Source organism: Anser brachyrhynchus, assembly GCF_964034855.1.
Source record: "Anser brachyrhynchus genome assembly, chromosome: 4".
Lineage (NCBI taxonomy): Eukaryota > Metazoa > Chordata > Aves > Anseriformes > Anatidae > Anser > Anser brachyrhynchus.
In genome coordinates, this window is record NC_137698.1 from 4139238 (window position 1) to 4156750 (window position 17513).

At 42.2% G+C, this 17513-nt stretch overlaps 2 protein-coding genes and 1 long non-coding RNA gene across 6 annotated transcripts in view; 2 read left to right on the forward strand and 1 right to left on the reverse strand.

Moving 5' to 3' along the window:
• On the forward strand, positions 1-13505 carry CFI (complement factor I). The gene is made up of 12 exons (XM_080592129.1): positions 1-262; positions 1869-2187; positions 3431-3569; positions 3847-4025; positions 5000-5110; positions 6412-6528; positions 7701-7739; positions 8240-8343; positions 8980-9095; positions 9574-9848; positions 11122-11223; positions 13042-13505. Exons 1-12 carry the CDS (start codon positions 209-211, stop codon positions 13257-13259), a joined length of 1773 nt encoding a protein of 590 aa, XP_080448255.1. The 5' UTR covers positions 1-208; the 3' UTR covers positions 13260-13505.
• LOC308195168 overlaps positions 6538-17513 on the reverse strand; it is an 18022-nt gene continuing 7046 nt past the window's right edge. The window contains exons 2-5 of one of the 4 annotated variants that reach the window (XR_013951298.1): positions 15119-15238; positions 10691-10816; positions 7874-8023; positions 6538-7427 (exon numbers count right to left, since the gene is read on the reverse strand). This is a non-coding gene — a long non-coding RNA (uncharacterized lncRNA). Of the gene's footprint in view, positions 7428-7745; positions 8024-10671; positions 10817-15118; positions 15239-17513 lie in introns of those variants that run through there. The other 3 variants (XR_013951299.1, XR_013951300.1, XR_013951297.1) reach the window with 3 other exon arrangements.
• Positions 15564-17513, forward strand: part of PLA2G12A (phospholipase A2 group XIIA) — a 4934-nt gene continuing 2984 nt past the window's right edge. Inside the window, exons 1-2 of the mRNA XM_080592153.1 lie at positions 15564-15869; positions 16541-16617. Of these exons, the coding sequence (XP_080448279.1) occupies positions 15662-15869; positions 16541-16617 (285 nt within the window). The 5' untranslated portion in view covers positions 15564-15661. The remainder of the gene's footprint in view (positions 15870-16540; positions 16618-17513) is intronic.

The following is a 17513-nucleotide window of genomic DNA, read 5'->3' on the forward strand; positions in this document are numbered from 1 at the left end:
CACGCTAAAACGAGTTAAACTGAGCCGCGTGGCCAGGGCAGGTCCGTGGGTTAATGGTTAAGGCTTCCCCTGCGCCGTTTTCACGCCCGCTTTTAAAAAAAAAAAAAAAATCGGGCTGGTGGTTAAAAATTAGACACAGATCTGCCACGGGGCGACCAGGGGGACCCCGGCCGCAGGGCTCTGCTGCGGACAAGGAGAAAGCTCGGCCATGAGGGCGGTTTTCGTGGCGTGCTTGTCCCTCCTTTGGGTCTGTGGAGCGGAGGTAAGGATTTGTTGCGTTGGGGGATCATTAACTTAATTAAATGATATTCGTAAAGCAGTTAGAAGGTCGTTACTATGAAAACAAAGCCAGCTGATTTTTCTAAAAAGTTTCACAGTTGTTGTATTTCATACGTTTTTCTCCAGCCTGGTTTGCCTATCTGAGTCTTGCTACTTCGCATATCGATTCTGCCAGGGGTTTACATGAACAGGCTTCTGGAAAAGGTTTTAATTGTGATCCCATCCCGGAGCCAATTTGCAGGCATGGCTGACCCCACAAAGGTGCAGCAATTTCCCCTCTCCCCCTTTTCTGAGAAATGAGACCACAGCCTTAACTTCTAGCGTGGCGACGCCGCGTGTTGAAAGGCCTGAGGTTGTGCTGGGGAACCTCTTCCAGCAGAAGTCTGTCATGAAGTCCAGGCAGGCTCGGTGTTCAGCAAACCCCGAGCCTTTCAGAGAAGCCCCCAGGTAAAAAGCAACGCTTTTTGATGGCTGTTCACTCAGGACTTGGGAGAAACGCCTAGTGCGATACGGGAGTTGTGCCAAGCCAGATCTGGCTCACGCTTTGCCATGTGAATCCAAGAAGAATGCGTTGGATTCTACTGACCTGAGGAGAGCAGGAAGAATTTATTAAGATCATACAGTCATTAAAGGGGGGTGGGCAGTGGGGGGAGGATTAATTTCTGCCCCAGCAACATCCCCGCTGACTTTACTCAGGCCAGGATTTCTTCACGAGAACTTTAAACTTAGGCTCTATTGATTCGGTGGACACAGTGAAAGCTGATAAATCCCATTTGACGACTGGCTTTCTCTCCCGCGTTTATGCAAAGTCCATCCATACATTTTTCAAGCTTCAACATTCTTCCTACTCATAGATCTTAGTAAGCAAAAGCACGCAGCCAGCAATGGCTCACCTAGACAGTCAGATGGAGGATCAGGATCCATACTTGCGGTCCAGTAACAGCCAGCAACCCCACCACAAATCCACTGCTCTGCGAGATAGAGGAAGAGAACTGATAAGGAGAAGCATTTATTTTTCACATTTCTTGAAGATACGTACACTTATTGCTTCAGCAGTCTTGCCTTGAAACAAATAATTAATTTTAGACTTCTTTATTCGCTTCTAAGTAGTTCCTAAATATTTATAAGTGGTAGTTAAACTCAAAGCCAACTGGACCAATGAAAAGGTCTCAAAAAAAATCAAGTTGCTACTTTTTAAAATTTTATTTTTCTGATGTTTAAGTCCCCTTATGTTTTAACTTGTTTACAATCCCATTGTTGTGGAGCGTTGTAAACCACTGGCTTAAAATATTTATCATCTGTTGGGTGCTTCAGCCAATGTTTGAAGAGTAAAGAAAATAAAGTGTGTGGGAGACCAGTAAAAGTGAAGGTCACACCAGTGGAACAATCTTAAAAGGAAGAAAAACTGAGAAAGATGAGGTCTCCAAGACATGGAGATAAACACCATAAATATTTAGCATTTCTTTGCTCATAAGGTAGGAAAAGGTTTACAAACAAACGCTTTGTTGAGGTCAGTAGGGGATCTGCAGAAATGTTGGTGCAATTCCTAGTCCTGTTCACTGTTTTTTTATTTACTTTGTGCCTTGCAGAACGCAACACATTATTCTGCAGAAGAACCATTTTCACAGGTTGGGCCTGCTGAGCCAGTTGAGCAGGACACTTACCTCATAGAAGAATGCGTAAGCAACAAATACACGCACAAGTCCTGTGCGAAAGTTTTTTGTCACCCATGGGAACGATGTGTGGATGGAAAATGCCTCTGTAAGCTTCCCTACCAGTGCCCAAAGAATGGCACTTCGGTTTGTTCCACCAACGGAAAGCAATTCAGCACATACTGTCACCTAAAGAGCTATGAGTGCCAACGTCCTGAAGCTAAGTTTCTGAACAAGGGAAACTGCATGTTTACAGGTAGTAGTATCTCCTCTTCCAAAATGTATCAGTCATTCGTTTTTGGCCAAGTGGGTGCTTTACTCTTTTTTACAGCTCAGAAAACTTGTTCATTTCCTTGTACTAGTAGAAATATGAAACGGAAAGTGACAAGTCCTGAAAATTGACAGTACCTGATGATTTTCTTAAAAATAAAGAGATTGAGAGGCCCAGGGTACGCTGCTGCTGGTAGCTTGCTCAAATCATCAGGTAGGAAGGGAAGAAATAGACAAAGGAAAAAGAGCTCAAAGGTTTCCAGTGGGGGTGCTGAGCATGGTGGGAGGCATGGAGGGAGAGGGCCTGCTGAGCACATGAGCAGGGAGGGTATATTTTGGGGAGCAAGAGTCCAAGGAACAGAGTCCTGCCGCTGAGGTCGGGCTGGGGTACGTGGGAAGAAGGTAAGGCACGGTCACCTCAGTCTTCACTCTGCAGATTTCATCAGAACAGAAAGGTGTTCCCCTGCAAACCAGCAGATTTGTACGTTGGCAGGCTGCATCGAGCTGCTTTTCAGTCCCTGACTTTGTCAGCTCAGCCTCTGCCTAAGTACACAGAAAAAGGGCTCTGCAAATGTCAGCAGTAGCAGCCACCGTTCCTACCCATCTTCCAGCCCCACCTCTCCTGCTGGCAGGAGGGGCAGCTCCAGCGCCGTCCAACTCTCTTTCCCCACAGAAGCAGCAGCTCAGCCCGTTGTCCTCGGGGAGGCAAAATTTGCCTTTGCATATTCCACTGAAAAGCCTTGGAGAGACTCCGTGCGCTCCTCCTGTGCTCCCCATACAGCTGCAATAAGTCGAGGCAGGGGGAAGCAGTGGGTCTTGGCTCCACGGCAAGCAGCATAAGCTTTACTCCAAAGGTAACAGAAACAGGATCTGGCCATCTCACTTGAAGTGTTGCTGGTTGATTATCAAAAGTTCTCTGATGAAAGTCTTAGGCTAAGACGCAACCTTTCCTCAGCAGAGCTCCAATACTCCTACGTGGCATGAACCATTATCCTCATTTGTCCTGAAACTGGTATATTTTGAAAAAGTGACAGGCTCAAAGTCATAAAGTCAGTCCTCAGAAAAATCAAGAATCAAGCTCCTGAGTCCCAACCTACTGTTCTTCCCATATGAACTTTGGGTGTCTGCTGGATACTTTATGTCTCATTTATTCCTGTGTGGTCTTCCCACTAAATACACCTACATAATATAATTTTATTTGGGATTTTTTGGATTTTTTTTTTTTGTAGAAACATTTAAAATCTCGGAGTATAAGAATTCAAGTTTGCTTCAAGTAAAGCCTGTGAATATGGAGAACCTTTTTGTATGTGGCAGTAAGTGGACTATGAATGAAGCAAATGTGGCCTGCAGGCACCTTGGCTTTGAATCGTAAGTTTGGGGAATTTATCTCCCAGTAACTGCAATGGATTTGAGAAAGTAGTGATGCTTATATAAGGGTCAGTCACAGCCAGCTGTTAAGGCAAAAATTTGCCTTAAGGCAAAAAACTTTTCTTCCAAAGTATCTCGTACTTACTCTTGCACCACTCCAAGGGAAGTCTGCTTTTTTTCCTTAGCCATTGGGAAAATCAAATAAATTCTAAACAATAAAAGCAGTGGCTAATCCATTGTGAAATTACAGAACTTGTTATTATTTCTGTCTTCACAGAGGTGCTGAATATTACCACACTGTCTTCAACATCACAGAATACACCTTAAATTCGTCATACTGTTTCCGAATAACTTGCAAGGGCCTAGAGACAAGTCTTGCCGAATGTTTTATAAAGAGGAAACTGAGGAATAGTAGTGATGGATTTGTTAGACTCCAGTGCCAGAAAATTCTCCGAGGTTAGTAGGTTTTGGGTTAAAAATTTATTTAAGGTTCTTCATGTTATTTTAAGTATATATATTTAGGACCTATTTTGTTGAACTGTCAGCCACGGCAAACCTGCAATGAAACCTTTTTCTTTTTAAATAATCCTTTGCAACATTTAAGATAACTGAGGCAGTCTTGAGTTCATGACCTTGGAAAATAATTCACTGTTGCTCCTAGAATATTTGGCAGATGGTGCCCCAAAGTGGACATATTTCACCCGCGGTTCTGGTTGTTCCCTCATCTTTCCAAAGGCACCGAGGTATATTATACCCTGCAAGTCTTGCCTCTCACAGGTTAACTCGTCAGGAGACAGGTGATGACCTCCTCCTCTTTGCTTGGTCTACCAGGGAGATCAATTAGGACGCCAGTCGCAATGTAGCCAGACAAGTGCGACTGTATCTGAACTGCTAGTACCTTCCAGGAACATCTGGGGCTCCTCAGTTTCTCACTGATACAAACAGGAATCGAGTCTTTGTTCTGACTTCTAACAGCTTTCCTGTCCCTGTAGTGTGACTTCTTTGGCATTGATAAGCATCAGTCAGCCCGAGAGCTATGGTTTGTCTCAGTTTTTAATTGTGCCACAGAAGCAGCTTAGAGACACTTGATGAGTTCCTTCAAGAGGGGGAACATGCATCACCTTAATCACATAAATCATTTACAGGGGGTTCGAAACTCTTATTTAATCCCTGTCTACAAGAAATGAAGTTCACTTCTGCCACGCTACTGAAAGATGGAGGTAGAAAATAAGTGGTCACACTGAAAGTTTGAACAGGAGGCAATGGAAAGGATAAAAAAAGACTCCTCTTTACATTACTGGGTCCCACAACGCCAACTGTTGATAGGCCAAACTATTAAATGAATAAAATGTGTAAGCTGAGTATTTCCTTGGGCAGTTGTGAACCTACAGGCATTTCCACGCTAACTTTGTTTTCATCCTGCTGCACAGAATGTTCAGCTGACGAGTTTACTTGTGCAAATGCCAAGTGCATTTCTTTGACCAAAACCTGTGACGGAATCAATGACTGTGGAGACCTAAGCGATGAACTGTGCTGTAAAGGTAATAATTTCCTTTCTTAGCTATTTGAAAATCATTTCAGCAGAAAACCACACCCAAAGAGTACTTACAGTGATGTAACAATAAAATATCTTTTGCAAAGTCATTACGTTAAGGCAACCAAACCATAATTTCTGTATAGGAAAATAATAAAAAAAAAAAAGTACATTATTTTCTGAAGCAGGCAGGTGATCTCTGAGGATCTGGATTTCCTCTGAGGATGAGGAAATACAATGAGATTATTTACAGGGCTGTTGATACAAAAAAAAAAAAAAAAAGAAATAAAAAAAAGAAGTAAAAAAAAAAAAGAGCTGTGTTAAATAGAATGAAATGTATTTTTCATAAGTCAAAATCAATAGTAATTAATCAAAAACGTTTGTTTGTTTGTTTCCAATGAGCTACCTCTAATCCAAAGTAAGATCTTTCTTAAATTTCTTACTAATACAAGATTATCCATAGAATGTGTGTGAACAGTTCCCGTTGCATAGGTGTTCATTAACACCTTCATGTTCGTGTCATTCTTTCAGCACCTGCAATTCCAGCTGTAACACCTTTTATTAAAAGCAGATCTAGCATAATCTGAATGCAGGAGAATACGTTCAGAAGTTGGGTTTTAGGCGCCAAACTGTAATGTGGGTTACAAATACCATCACTACCCCTAAATAATCTTGATTTTGTATTTTTATAATTGTCAGTACATTTAATCTGGTAATCATGAAAACGTAGCGACAGGAATTTTGGAAATAATAATAAGTACCTGTGGCTTCATATATTTAGAGGACATTTATTCAAATTCCATTTGACCAAAATAGTTCTGTTTCAGCTGTATGGATTTTAGAAAAAGAAGAATTTTAGAAGAAGTAAGTTACTAAAGCCAGTAATTTCAAAATAGGACTCAATTCCTAGTGCTACGTGTATACCATTCAGTCAAAAGCCTAACTCGGACTCTGATTTTGGAGGGAAATTTGAGCCAAGCATCATAAATTCCTCATCTGAGATGATCCATAATGCTGGTAAAACTGGAGGTCCTTTGGCTGAGGTTGAGTGTAGGCACATGGGGGTGAAACTGGTAAGGAGTGATACCCATGTCTAAAACTACAGTACTGAACTTGTAGGGAGACTTTTTTTTTTTTTTTAAGTCTTAAAACAAACATCAAGATAGTAAAATGAGGAGAGCCAAGTATTCATTTCATTTTACACTTACAGAGCCTGCTTTCACGATCTATTTATGAACAGCCAAGTCCCCCATAACATGGATATTATATTGTGTTCACATTTTAAGTTGGAATTCTCCTATATTACAGAATGCAGAAACAACAGTTTCCACTGTCGGTCAAATATATGTATTCCAAATAAGAATGTCTGTAACAAAGAAGTTGACTGCCTCACAGGAGAGGATGAAGCTCAAGCTTTCTGCTCAGGTTTCCATTTGAGACATATTTTTATTTCTTTTCCTTTCATTATGCTAAGTTACACCTAGAGACTACACAATGCATATTATTAACTTATTTAACAGGTTAGCAAAATCGAAATGCGTGCGAGAATTAGTCTTTCTGATGTTATGGTATGCTCTACATACTAGGAGACTAAGAGAAGGTTAGGTACTTTTCCTTGCCTTCCTTCTAGAAAAGAATGGCCAGAAAACTAAATGAAATAAAAAACAGGTGACATTTTAGGAGATATAAAGCAGATTATGTCTTTTGCTTATTTGGCCATCTATCAAACTGATATCTCATATTTCTGAAGAAAATGTAGACAGAGTTGGCAGGAATATCTTCCTCACATGTAATGAACAGTTAATATAATAATTCTTCTGTGCTGTTCTCCTCACCATCGAAAAGATTTTGTTTTGAACTTAGATGTTTTTCCTTGCTCTGCTAAGAGACAAAGTCTAAAGCCAAAAAGTAAACATTTTTGGTACATGGTAATCGGTAAACTGAACTCGAAAGGTAAACACTGTTGTCAGTAATATGAGAACAGACCCAATCCTCAGCCCCTACTTAGGAACTGAATTCAATGGGCATTTTGTTTGAATAAAAGCTGACAAACCAGATTCGGGAAGCATTTAATTTATTCTCGTGTTGAGTAACCTCCTTTACTCTATTAAAGGAGGTACACAGAATACAGAAGCAGCATCTAAATCAGAAAGAAAAAAAATAATCCTTTTATCTAACGCTCCTTTGGGCTTCAGAAAGCTCCAAAAAGTTGGTGGGGCAGGAGGAGGAATTTCTGGTGTTTCCTGGTGGAGGAGAATGGGCTATCGCTGTAGAGATCAAAAAAGAAAGGAGGCCATTTCACAGGGTTCCTTTGCAGAAGAGTTCTGTAGGCAAGAAAATAAGAGTAGATGTCATATAGTTACAAACAAGTGTCTATCTGCTGGATGTAGGTCACTTGTAGGCTGTGGCAGCCAAAGAGTGCCTAGTAAAGGAAACGGTAGGCACCATGCTTAAACGATGTTTTTGTCCGTGTGAAATGGTGCACACCTACACATTTTAAAAGTGTACCATGATTTTGGCACACAAACGTACATTTAAGTAACAGAGCAATTTTAAATATTTGCAAAAATTTTTAGTATTTTATTATTCCACCACAGGCAAAGCAAAGCGTGTTGAATATTACAGTATGGATACAGGTAAGTAACTAACCATCCCAAAAACACCCCATACCTGCTTATTAGTGGCTTTCTAGCTACCAGCCAGCTGGCCAGATTCAGAACACTCAGATATGTGGACTTGATGATTTAGGAGTACACACTCAGGGGCTTACCATTTGCCTCACTTTCCACTAATTTCAAGAATGCCATAATAATTTATCCTGGCCGAGGATCCACATCTGCATGTTTTGGCAGCTGACAGAGGTAAACTCCAAGCAAATCTATGGGAACTGCTTTTTTTTTTTTTTTTTTTTTTCTGAACGCTAGCAACAGTGGAAAATAAAAAGAAATAATGTGATGCTAAGACATAAGCAATTTTCAAAGCAAAAACAGATGCTGAAATTTTTGGTCTTTGCTTTCTTGCTGCTTCAGCTACTCGCATACTCCCAGCACTTGTGATTTCAAGATAAAGATAAACCTGTCTCCAAACAGAGAATGAATGCCTGAATTCTGAGACACATTTTTCCTTTTTGTTAAAGAAAGAAAACTGACAAAGACATTTCTTCCCCAAATAAACTGTGGTGTTGTTAATCACACGTTAACTCGACGGAAAAGAATCGTAGGTGGAGAAATTGCAAGCAAGGTAAAAACAACAAGCAAACCTTAACAAATATGTGCTCATCTGCATTCATTCAGTATCAAATTAAATGGGTTTTATCATTCTTCTGTTAAAATATGCAGAAATAACAAAATCAGCAACAACACTGGTTTCATGTTTTGCAGCAGTACTGGCGCTGCACTGAATGAATGTGAAGAGGAGCACAATTTATAAACTAAAACACCAGGTTGCAAAAAGGAGCATTACAGGATCCAGCAGAATATTTAAAAATGTAGCTAGAAATGACAATTCTAACAGAACAGAATACAGACAAATGTAATACTTGATCGTACCAGATCAGATTCTACATCTGTTCCTCTGACTAGGAATTTCATGACAGAAAGCTGGGGGGAGGGAGGCATTGCACAAAGTCAGAAGATTGAGCAAAACTGCTGTAATTTAGAATATGCACCCTTTATGTCCTATACTATATCCTATTTAATTATACCCTATATATTGGGTAGAGCCCAATTTATGGGCAATTTCTCAACATCAGATTTTGAATTTACAGTCAGCTTTAGTCAAGGAGATGAGGTGATACAAAGGATTGTTTTTCCCTTTATGCATGAAAAACAGTACAATTATAATTTCACGTTATTTGGGTTTTTGTTGTTTGAATAGGGTGAATTCCCTTGGCAAGTGGCAATTAAAGAAACTGGCACTGAAGGTGCAACAGTGTACTGTGGAGGGGTTTATATTGGTGGCTGTTGGGTTCTGACTGCTGCACACTGTGTCAGGTAAAAACAACAACCTGGGAAATGATTCCTTTGCAAAGTAGAAAGATTAATTTGGACATTATTGCCCTTCTCAGCTACTTGTTTGCTAATTCCTGTTTGCCTATTGAATAAAACAACTGAAGACAGCGACTCACTCACATTACTGACAGGGGAGATTCAGAGAAAGAGAGTTTTGGCTGTGAGTAGAAAGATGAAAAAGCACTGATGAGTTTAACGAGACAGCACTAAACACAGAGGATGGCCTTTAGGGGTTTTGTCCTGTGTTAGCTGCAGTACTCAGCAGTAAGTGTCATCAGCCTTGCGTTTGCTACACTTTAGAAAAACCTGGACATCAAGTCCAGAAAGAAGCTATATGTACGCAGTATGAATTTTTATTCTACAGAAACTTTGATAAGATGCAAAAGTTTATGGCTAAGTGAAACACACAGTGCCTGTGCTAGGTTACAAAACATATTTTATTTCATCGTTTCTTTTCCAGAGCAACTCGAGTTCACCTGTACCGTGTCTGGATTGGACTGTTGGATACAATACGGTACGACAGAGAGACAGACACCTACAGGCTAAAGCAACTGATAATCCATGAGAATTATAATGCTGCAACGTATGAAAATGACATTGCTCTGATGGAGCTGAAAGGTCATGGGAAAGGAGAATGCTCCATGAAATACAGCACGCCTGCCTGCATTCCCTGGTCAGAGTATATGTTCAACACTGGTGATAAATGCAAGGTTTCTGGATGGGGACTTGAGAAAGGTATTTGATTTAGTGCTTACTACTAGAATGTATTATTTTTATCACCGTGCTTCAAAGTGTGGTCAGCTTTCATTTTGAAAATGCTCACAGGAGGCTGAGCACAGAGAACATCGGTCGTGCTTTGGCACCGGGCTGCCACTTTGTTCTCTTTTCTGCACTGCTTCCTCTGTTGTCTCAACTATTAAGTAAATTGCTGTGGAGAACACCTCTGTTTGAGAACTGCCCTGACCAAAAGAAACGTTCAGTTCCCTGAGCAGGATGACCCCCTGGCAGCACATGCATTGGTGTCGGTAGCGGAGCAGAGAGCGTGGGAGTGGGAGCGGGGTGGCAGGAGTCAGATGGCAGCATTTGGAGGACATGCACGTAGCAAGGAAACTGCTGTGCTGTTCCCCTACACGCTTCTCAAAGGAGATGAGAGCGTTTCAGTACCTCCTAGGCATCCAGAGGTGGCTGAAATTACGGATCTCAGATTTACCTTAGCTGTGGAGAGCTGGTAATGGCATCGAACCCATGGCCCACAGCCACTGCCCCGTCCCCGGACCCGAGCCTCAGCCAGCAGTTACAAAACTTGGCACATCCGAGCACATCTTAGCCGTGTACAAGTTCAACCCCAGGAGGGCTGCACGGGGACGGAGCGGTCCAATGCAGTCGCACTTTCAAAGATTTGTCTCATATCACAGAATGATTGCAGCCCTGTGTCAGAGCTGCCGCGTGCTGTTTGTGGGGCTTTTTCTGTCCAAACTCGGTAGCAGTCCTTAAAGCAAATACAGAGCTGGGAATTATGAGCAAATGGACAGAGAACAAAACAGAGAACGTCCTTAACCTTGTAATGTATTGTTCACCTGTATCTTCAAAGTCTGGGCCCCTCTTCTCAAAAAGAAGAACTGGGAAAAAAGGTGACAAGGAGGATTGGAGGCATTTCTCCATTTCGTAGAAAACAATATACTGGTTTCCCGGTGTATGGAGACCTTGATATGGAAAACATGGAAAAAAATTGAGGAGGACAAGAAAAGGGAAAGGGTAAAAATACAACAAAATGAAACTACTGTATTTAATGCTGCAATTAAACCACGCTGCTTTTATTTTGATACATATGGCCAAGGTACTGCATTACGTATGGGGTGAGTGTTAGTGGCAGTTTAACATACCTCGTCTATAATAGTTAAGGTTATATTCAATAGATAAGCAAATATGTAACTTTCAATTTATGATATTAAATGTGTCATGCATTTATCATTTTTAACTTAGAAAAGATTATGCTTTTCTTTTCTAGGTTATACCAAACAGTATGTGCTCAAGTGGGGCAATGTTAATTTATTTCCGAATTGTTCTGAATTGTATCCAGGACGATTTTTTAAGAAAATGGCATGTGCAGGCAAGCATGAACTTTCTTACTATAATTTCTTTACTATCAAACCCACAGTTTCCAAGGTCTGACGTTACTGGCTGGGAAATCTTTTAGACTTGGAAAATACGATAAACCAAATGCCACTGTGTCACCACTAGCAAAACGCTAGCCATTGCAGCCTATCTGCACCACTGCTCCATAGCTATATATAAACAGTTATGATGACAGTATGCCAAGTTTTGGTCCTTGTGGGCAAATTTCAGCATGCAGTTGGAGTTGTGTTTTCTAAACACACAAGCACTTTGCAGCCCACTGAACTTCCTCCAACCTTTATTTTATCCTGATCCGGGAACATCTTTAAGCAAGTGCCTTTCTTGGAGGACATTCGTAGTTCTGTTGACTAGGATATGACCATTTATCTGCTTGGACATTTGCTACCAGCAAACTGCACCCCAGGAAAAATACTATAAACTTTTCAAACCAAGATTAGTCTGGCCAGGAAACCGGTTGTCACTCCTAGTACTAAAATAAGCATTTTGAGAACACATTTTTGCTTCTCAAGTAACAAAAGGTATTGCCAAATACACTTCTAAAAGAACAATGAGCATTCAACTTACAGGACAGATAGTTTCAACTGTTGTTTAACTCTGAAAGTAAAGGCAATATTTAAACAAACTACTTACCACGAAAAAAAAATCACAAATGATTTGGCTTTTATATCTAGTTTTTATAAGCATGAGGCTGACGCGGATACAAACTTTGGAATTAGGGACGGGTATCCACTGGAGTTAGTTATACAAGTTATACAAGTTATTAATTCAACTGAGTAAGGGCAACAAAATCTAGCTTTATAGGATTAGTCATTCCAATTCTCAAACGTTCAGAATGCTCTTTCTTGGTAATGTAGAGATTTGAGAAAGATGTTACATTTTTAAAAACACAGGGTCATGCTGAGTGTGGGTTCCCTCGTACTACTAGGTCAAACAACCAAGCAGAAAAGAGGAGTAAGGATGTTAAAAATTAATACACTTTAACTGAGTCTCCAGGACAAAGCATAAATTGTATTCTAGCTTGCTGGCAATGTTTTTGTCAGTATCACACCCTTCAATCTTAATTCATTTTTCTTCAGGAGCACTAAATTTGCTGAAGTGCAAAACAAGCAGCTTTGAGACCTCTGAAGCTTGTAAGGAGCACTGAGCCTACACGCTGTGTCTCAGGGCTGCTGTCTGCTGCTCCAGAAGGTCCGCAATAAGTGTCCTAACTGCAAGGACTCAGTTGAAGACAGTTGCGCTCCCTCCCATCCCATCATTCACGTTTCTCCTTGGCCTGCCCACCTCTTTCCATAAGGCCTGTACAGCAATTAATTTTGAGGCTGCTACCTCTCCGTGTAGTTCAGATGAAACTGGCCAATGAACTACTGGGTGGAGAGGACACCAACGGCAGACACCTCAGCATACACACATCATGGTAGCTTCACTTCCATAGGAATCAGCCTACAAATCTTTTTTGCCATTTTGTTCTAACTTTCCTCCACTTTTTATGAGCTTCTTCTAATGATATAATATGCAATATGGCTGAATTCTTCTCTATTGCACAGGGTAAACCAAGAAACATATCACTGATGTCAAAGCAAATGAGCATTTGGGCCAGTCACAATTATAAAGAGGGGCCCTTCGTGAAAAGAAATAGGAAGTGATAGACCAAAGAGGTTAGGAACCTCCAGTACTGGTGACCATTAGGCAAACATCTGTCAGGCAGTGACACAGACCTAAAAAAACTCCTGTGCGTTCCTTTGTGTGCTCGCTTGTATATGAACTTTTGTTTTTGTTTCCTTTTTTGCTCCAGGTACTTATGATGGCTCCATAGACAGTTGCAAAGGGGATTCAGGAGGACCCTTGGTCTGTTTTGATGCAGAAAACGTGGCGTATGTCTGGGGTGTTGTGAGCTGGGGTGAAAACTGCGGGGAGGCTGGTCACCCTGGTGTCTACACAAAAGTCGCCAGCTATTATGATTGGATTAGCCATCACGTGACAAGGAGTCTCATTTCACGGTATAATATCTGAAGCTCAGGAAACGAAATACTTCCTTGTTATCATCCATGCGATAATGAACACTAGTCCTTTTTTACAATCAGCAGCCATGTGCCTTAGCAACTATGAGTACAAATCTTGAAATAATGTATTTTGAAAATGCTTAATTCTCTGTGAATACCACAATTTTGCAGAAGCCTGTAGAAAAAGAATTTTATGGTGACATGACTTCACAGCAAAATTCTCTAATAAAACCATGCTTACTGCAGGGAACTTGAAGTGTCTGTCTTCTTGTCATTATTTTTTTCCTCTCTCCATACCTCACGTTGTATTTCAGCTGCAGTTGTTGCTTATTTATTTATTTTAAATGGACAACCATAGTGAAAGCAGTGCTTGGGAAATGACTGCAGCAGCAATATGCAAGCATCGCAGAAAGGACAGCAAGCACAGAACTTGAAAAGAATTCCATCATCTCAAGGTCTAGGTCATTAGAAACCCTCAGGATGCTGCTTTGCTTGGCAGTCAATTCTGTAGGCTTACTGAGAAATTAGACTTCAGACCCCCTGTTAACTGACGGATTGAATATGATCGTGATGTTTCTTACTCAAAGATTACTCTGGTGGTAATTCTTTCAACTAAAAACTCAGACAATTTTTAATGTAGTTAGTACACTGTGTCTGATCATCTAGCTTAGGGCAATTTTTGTATTAATTTAACCACAGCTAGTCACAAAGAACAGAGGAATTTCAAGACTTAACATAAACTAAATAAAAAGTGTCTTTACTGTCTTAGGTTGCCTGTGTATGTGTATTTCCAGCATCTGACAAACTCTTGACATCATATAGGGTTTTTTTGTGTACACATTTATAAAACAATATAAATACATAAAAAGTCTGTACGTTACGCATATAGATTTAATTCTACACAAACAAGTTACAGACCTTAACTTAAAATGAATACTCTCAGCCAGAAAAAAGTTTCTCAAATTAGCACAAGCTTCCTACAGCAATATACAGAAGCATGAAAAAATAATGTGAAAAAGAAAAAGACAAACAAAAAAACACCAAACCACATCCTTACAAGGGCCAGATCCTGTACTATGCAGTCAGGGGGAATTGTGCCACTGCATTAACTGACACGGAAGCTGAGACATTCAGCAAGGGTTATCCACAAAAAGAATTATGCAGTCAACCAGAAGAGACACTAGCACTGTGCTCTTAAAAGGGCCAGAATTCGGTTTTTGGATTGGTACTTTCAACACAGAACTGTTAAATGACTTCAGGACCATCTCAGTCCTGTCAAACCGCTCAAGAGTTTTATAACATACTTCACTGGATTCTAATTTACAAGAGTTTTAATATCTATTTTACTTTATCTCTCTCAATGAATTATCCCATTCAATCAATAGCATTTGTTCACACAAGTTGTTGACAGGGGGAGGGAGGTGCTTTTTGTGTGTTTTGTTGCATTTTTTGCTGCTGGTGGCTATGTTTTTTAATAATTCAACACTGTCTGCTTCAGACAGAAGTTTTATGTTTTCCCTGACTTTTCTTTATCTTCCACTGTCTCGCAGAAAAATCAGCACGAATTTATCAAGTAAGGACCCTGTCAGTCACCAATAGCTGAAGTTAAGGGTATGGATTACTACTCTTACCTGCCCCTAACAAAGCTTCCTATTTAGGAAAGCATTTAAGCATATTTCTTCCTTGGAAATACTTTGCTGAATCAGGGTCTTTATGTAGTAATCATAGGGAAAGGCTGCTTTCAGGACAGGTGTAGGAAGAGCTCCCTCTTTTGTTTGACTTAGCATACGTCAACTTTTGCCACCTATTTCTTCAGTTAACTCTGATTAATACTAAATGCAGAGGGTGCAAAGAAAAAACCGTATTTACCGTGTATCTTCCCACTCTGACTGTCTATCTGGAGTGTTTTCTCTCCATCTCCCGTTTTTCACCACAGTTACTTTTCTCCTGAGATCCTGATGCCAGCACGCTCGGGGCAATCCCATGCACCTTAAAACAAAGATTTCATTACAAAAACTAAGCCAGCTCCCACACGGCTCCACTTCACCCCCTCTAAGGAGCATGTAGGATTTAAATATATATAGACAGGCATGGGTATGGACTGGGAGGTTTAGCAAGCGGGCTCATTTCGGTCGCTATTCTGCAGCCACAGACCCCACATCCCCAGCGCTCAGCACTGAGGAACGGCCACCCCCTACCCCGCCACCCCACTCCTCCAGCGGCCCCCTCAGGTTTTGGGGCGTCCCCTCAGGTTTTGGGGCGTCCCCTCAGGTTTAGGGGCGTCCCCTCAGCCTTGGGGTCGCCGCCTCAGGCTTGGCGGCGCCTCCCCGGAGGCGGGCTCGGGGCGGCGCCCGGCGGGCCGATGGCGGCGGGCAGGCGGCGGGGGCTCGAGGCGAGCGGCCGGCCCCGGGCATGGCCGGCGCCCCGCTGCTGCCGCTGCTGCTGCCGCTGCTGGCCTGCGCCTGGCTGGGTGCGAGCCAGGAGGCGCCGCGGACCCCCGACTGGCGGCTGACGCTGAAGACGATCCGCAACGGGGTGCACAAGATCGACGTGTACCTCAACGCCGCCCTCGACCTGCTGGGCGGCGAGGACGGGCTGTGCCACTACAAGTGCAGCGACGGTGAGGGGGCCGCCGCGGGGAAGGAGGGAAATGGCCGCCCGGGCCAGGCTCCTTGGCGGTGCCTGGAAGCGCCGGGCCGCGGCCGTGCCCTGGCCTTGTTGTCGCGAGGTAGCGAAAGGAGGTGAAGGGTCGCTTCCCAGATCCGGATTCGGATCCGGATTGGGTCGGGGCGCGAGGTCTGCGCCCTGGCGGGGGGACGGGGCTTCAGCGGGCTGCGGAGGTGTAAACGCCCGGGTGGTGAGGGTTGTTGTTGGATCCGTTTCGTTCCGTGTGTTTTTCGTTTAACCCTTAGGATTGCCTGCATACTGGCTGCGTACAAAGCATGGAGCGCTTTAAAGTTCATTAGTACTTCGAAGAGCCATTCCTTTTAAATATAATCCTGTGTATTGCACACAAGTCATGCATCGATTGTAGTGACTCAAGACTTCTTTTTTCTTAATATAGAAACTAAAGTGAATACTTACTCAGGTGTCTTATCCCCCCTTGTTGACAAAGTGCTTAGTGCTCCTAAGCCGTAATTTGGAAAGACTTGGTGATATTCAGGTGCTTGAATACATGCTTATGCCAAAAATACAGCCGTCTCAAGCCCAGCAAATGGCTGCGGTGAGTTTTGACGGTACTAAAATTCTGCGGAAAAATATATCTGAGGTATTATAAATTGCCTTTTACAGGATCAAAGCCCTTTCCTCGCTACGGGTATAAACCTTCACCACCAAATGGCTGTGGATCCCCTCTATTTGGGGTTCAGGTAAGTCCATTTTGGGGTTTCTTTGTGCGTGTGGATTTTCAGACATGGAATTTCCTCGATGCGGGTGTTTTCTTCCATATTCTAAGGATGAGACATCACCCATGTACTAAATCCCTGCCTTTATCAGCTCCAGCACGTGCTTGGTAACAACACATGGGAAATACTAGTATTATAAATGAACAAAATGTAAATATTTTCATCAGCATCATAAATATTATAGGGATAAAATAGTGATGATGATTAACTTCTAATCTTTTAACCAAAAATGTTTCGTTCTCACAGTCTTAAAAGCACCGAACAACTGAACAGTAGCCCTGTGAGAGTGGAGGTTTTGGCTCCCACCTTACCAACGCTAATCCATTTTCCTTTAAAGAAAATATGGGTTGTCTTATGTACTGGGTCTGACTGGGATGGAGCTAACTTTCTTCATAGCAGCCTGCATCATGCTGTGTTTGGGATTTGGGGCTAAAACAGTGTCGATAGGTAACACACCTCTGGTTCTGTCTGTTGCTGAGCAATGCTTGCACAGCGTTACAGCTTTCTCTTTTTTCCCCCACTCTGCCCAGCAAGCAGGCTGGGGCTGGGCAGGAAGCTGGGAGGGGACACAGCCAGGACAGCTGACTCAGAAAAGGGATATGCCGTACCGTGTAGCATCCTGGTTAGCAGTAAAAGTGGCGTAGTGGAAAAAGAAGGGAGCAAGGGGAAGGAGTTACCTTCCAAGGTGGCTGTTGCTCTGGAACATGCTAGGCATCAGTCTGCTTTGGTTTTTTTTTCCCTCTTTTGGTCACCTATTAAACTTTTATCGAGAACTATGTGTTGTCTTGCCTTTGCGTTTCCTATTCTCTCCCCTGTCCTGTGAGGGGGCAGGGGTTAAGCAGGCAGCTGTGTAAGTGTTT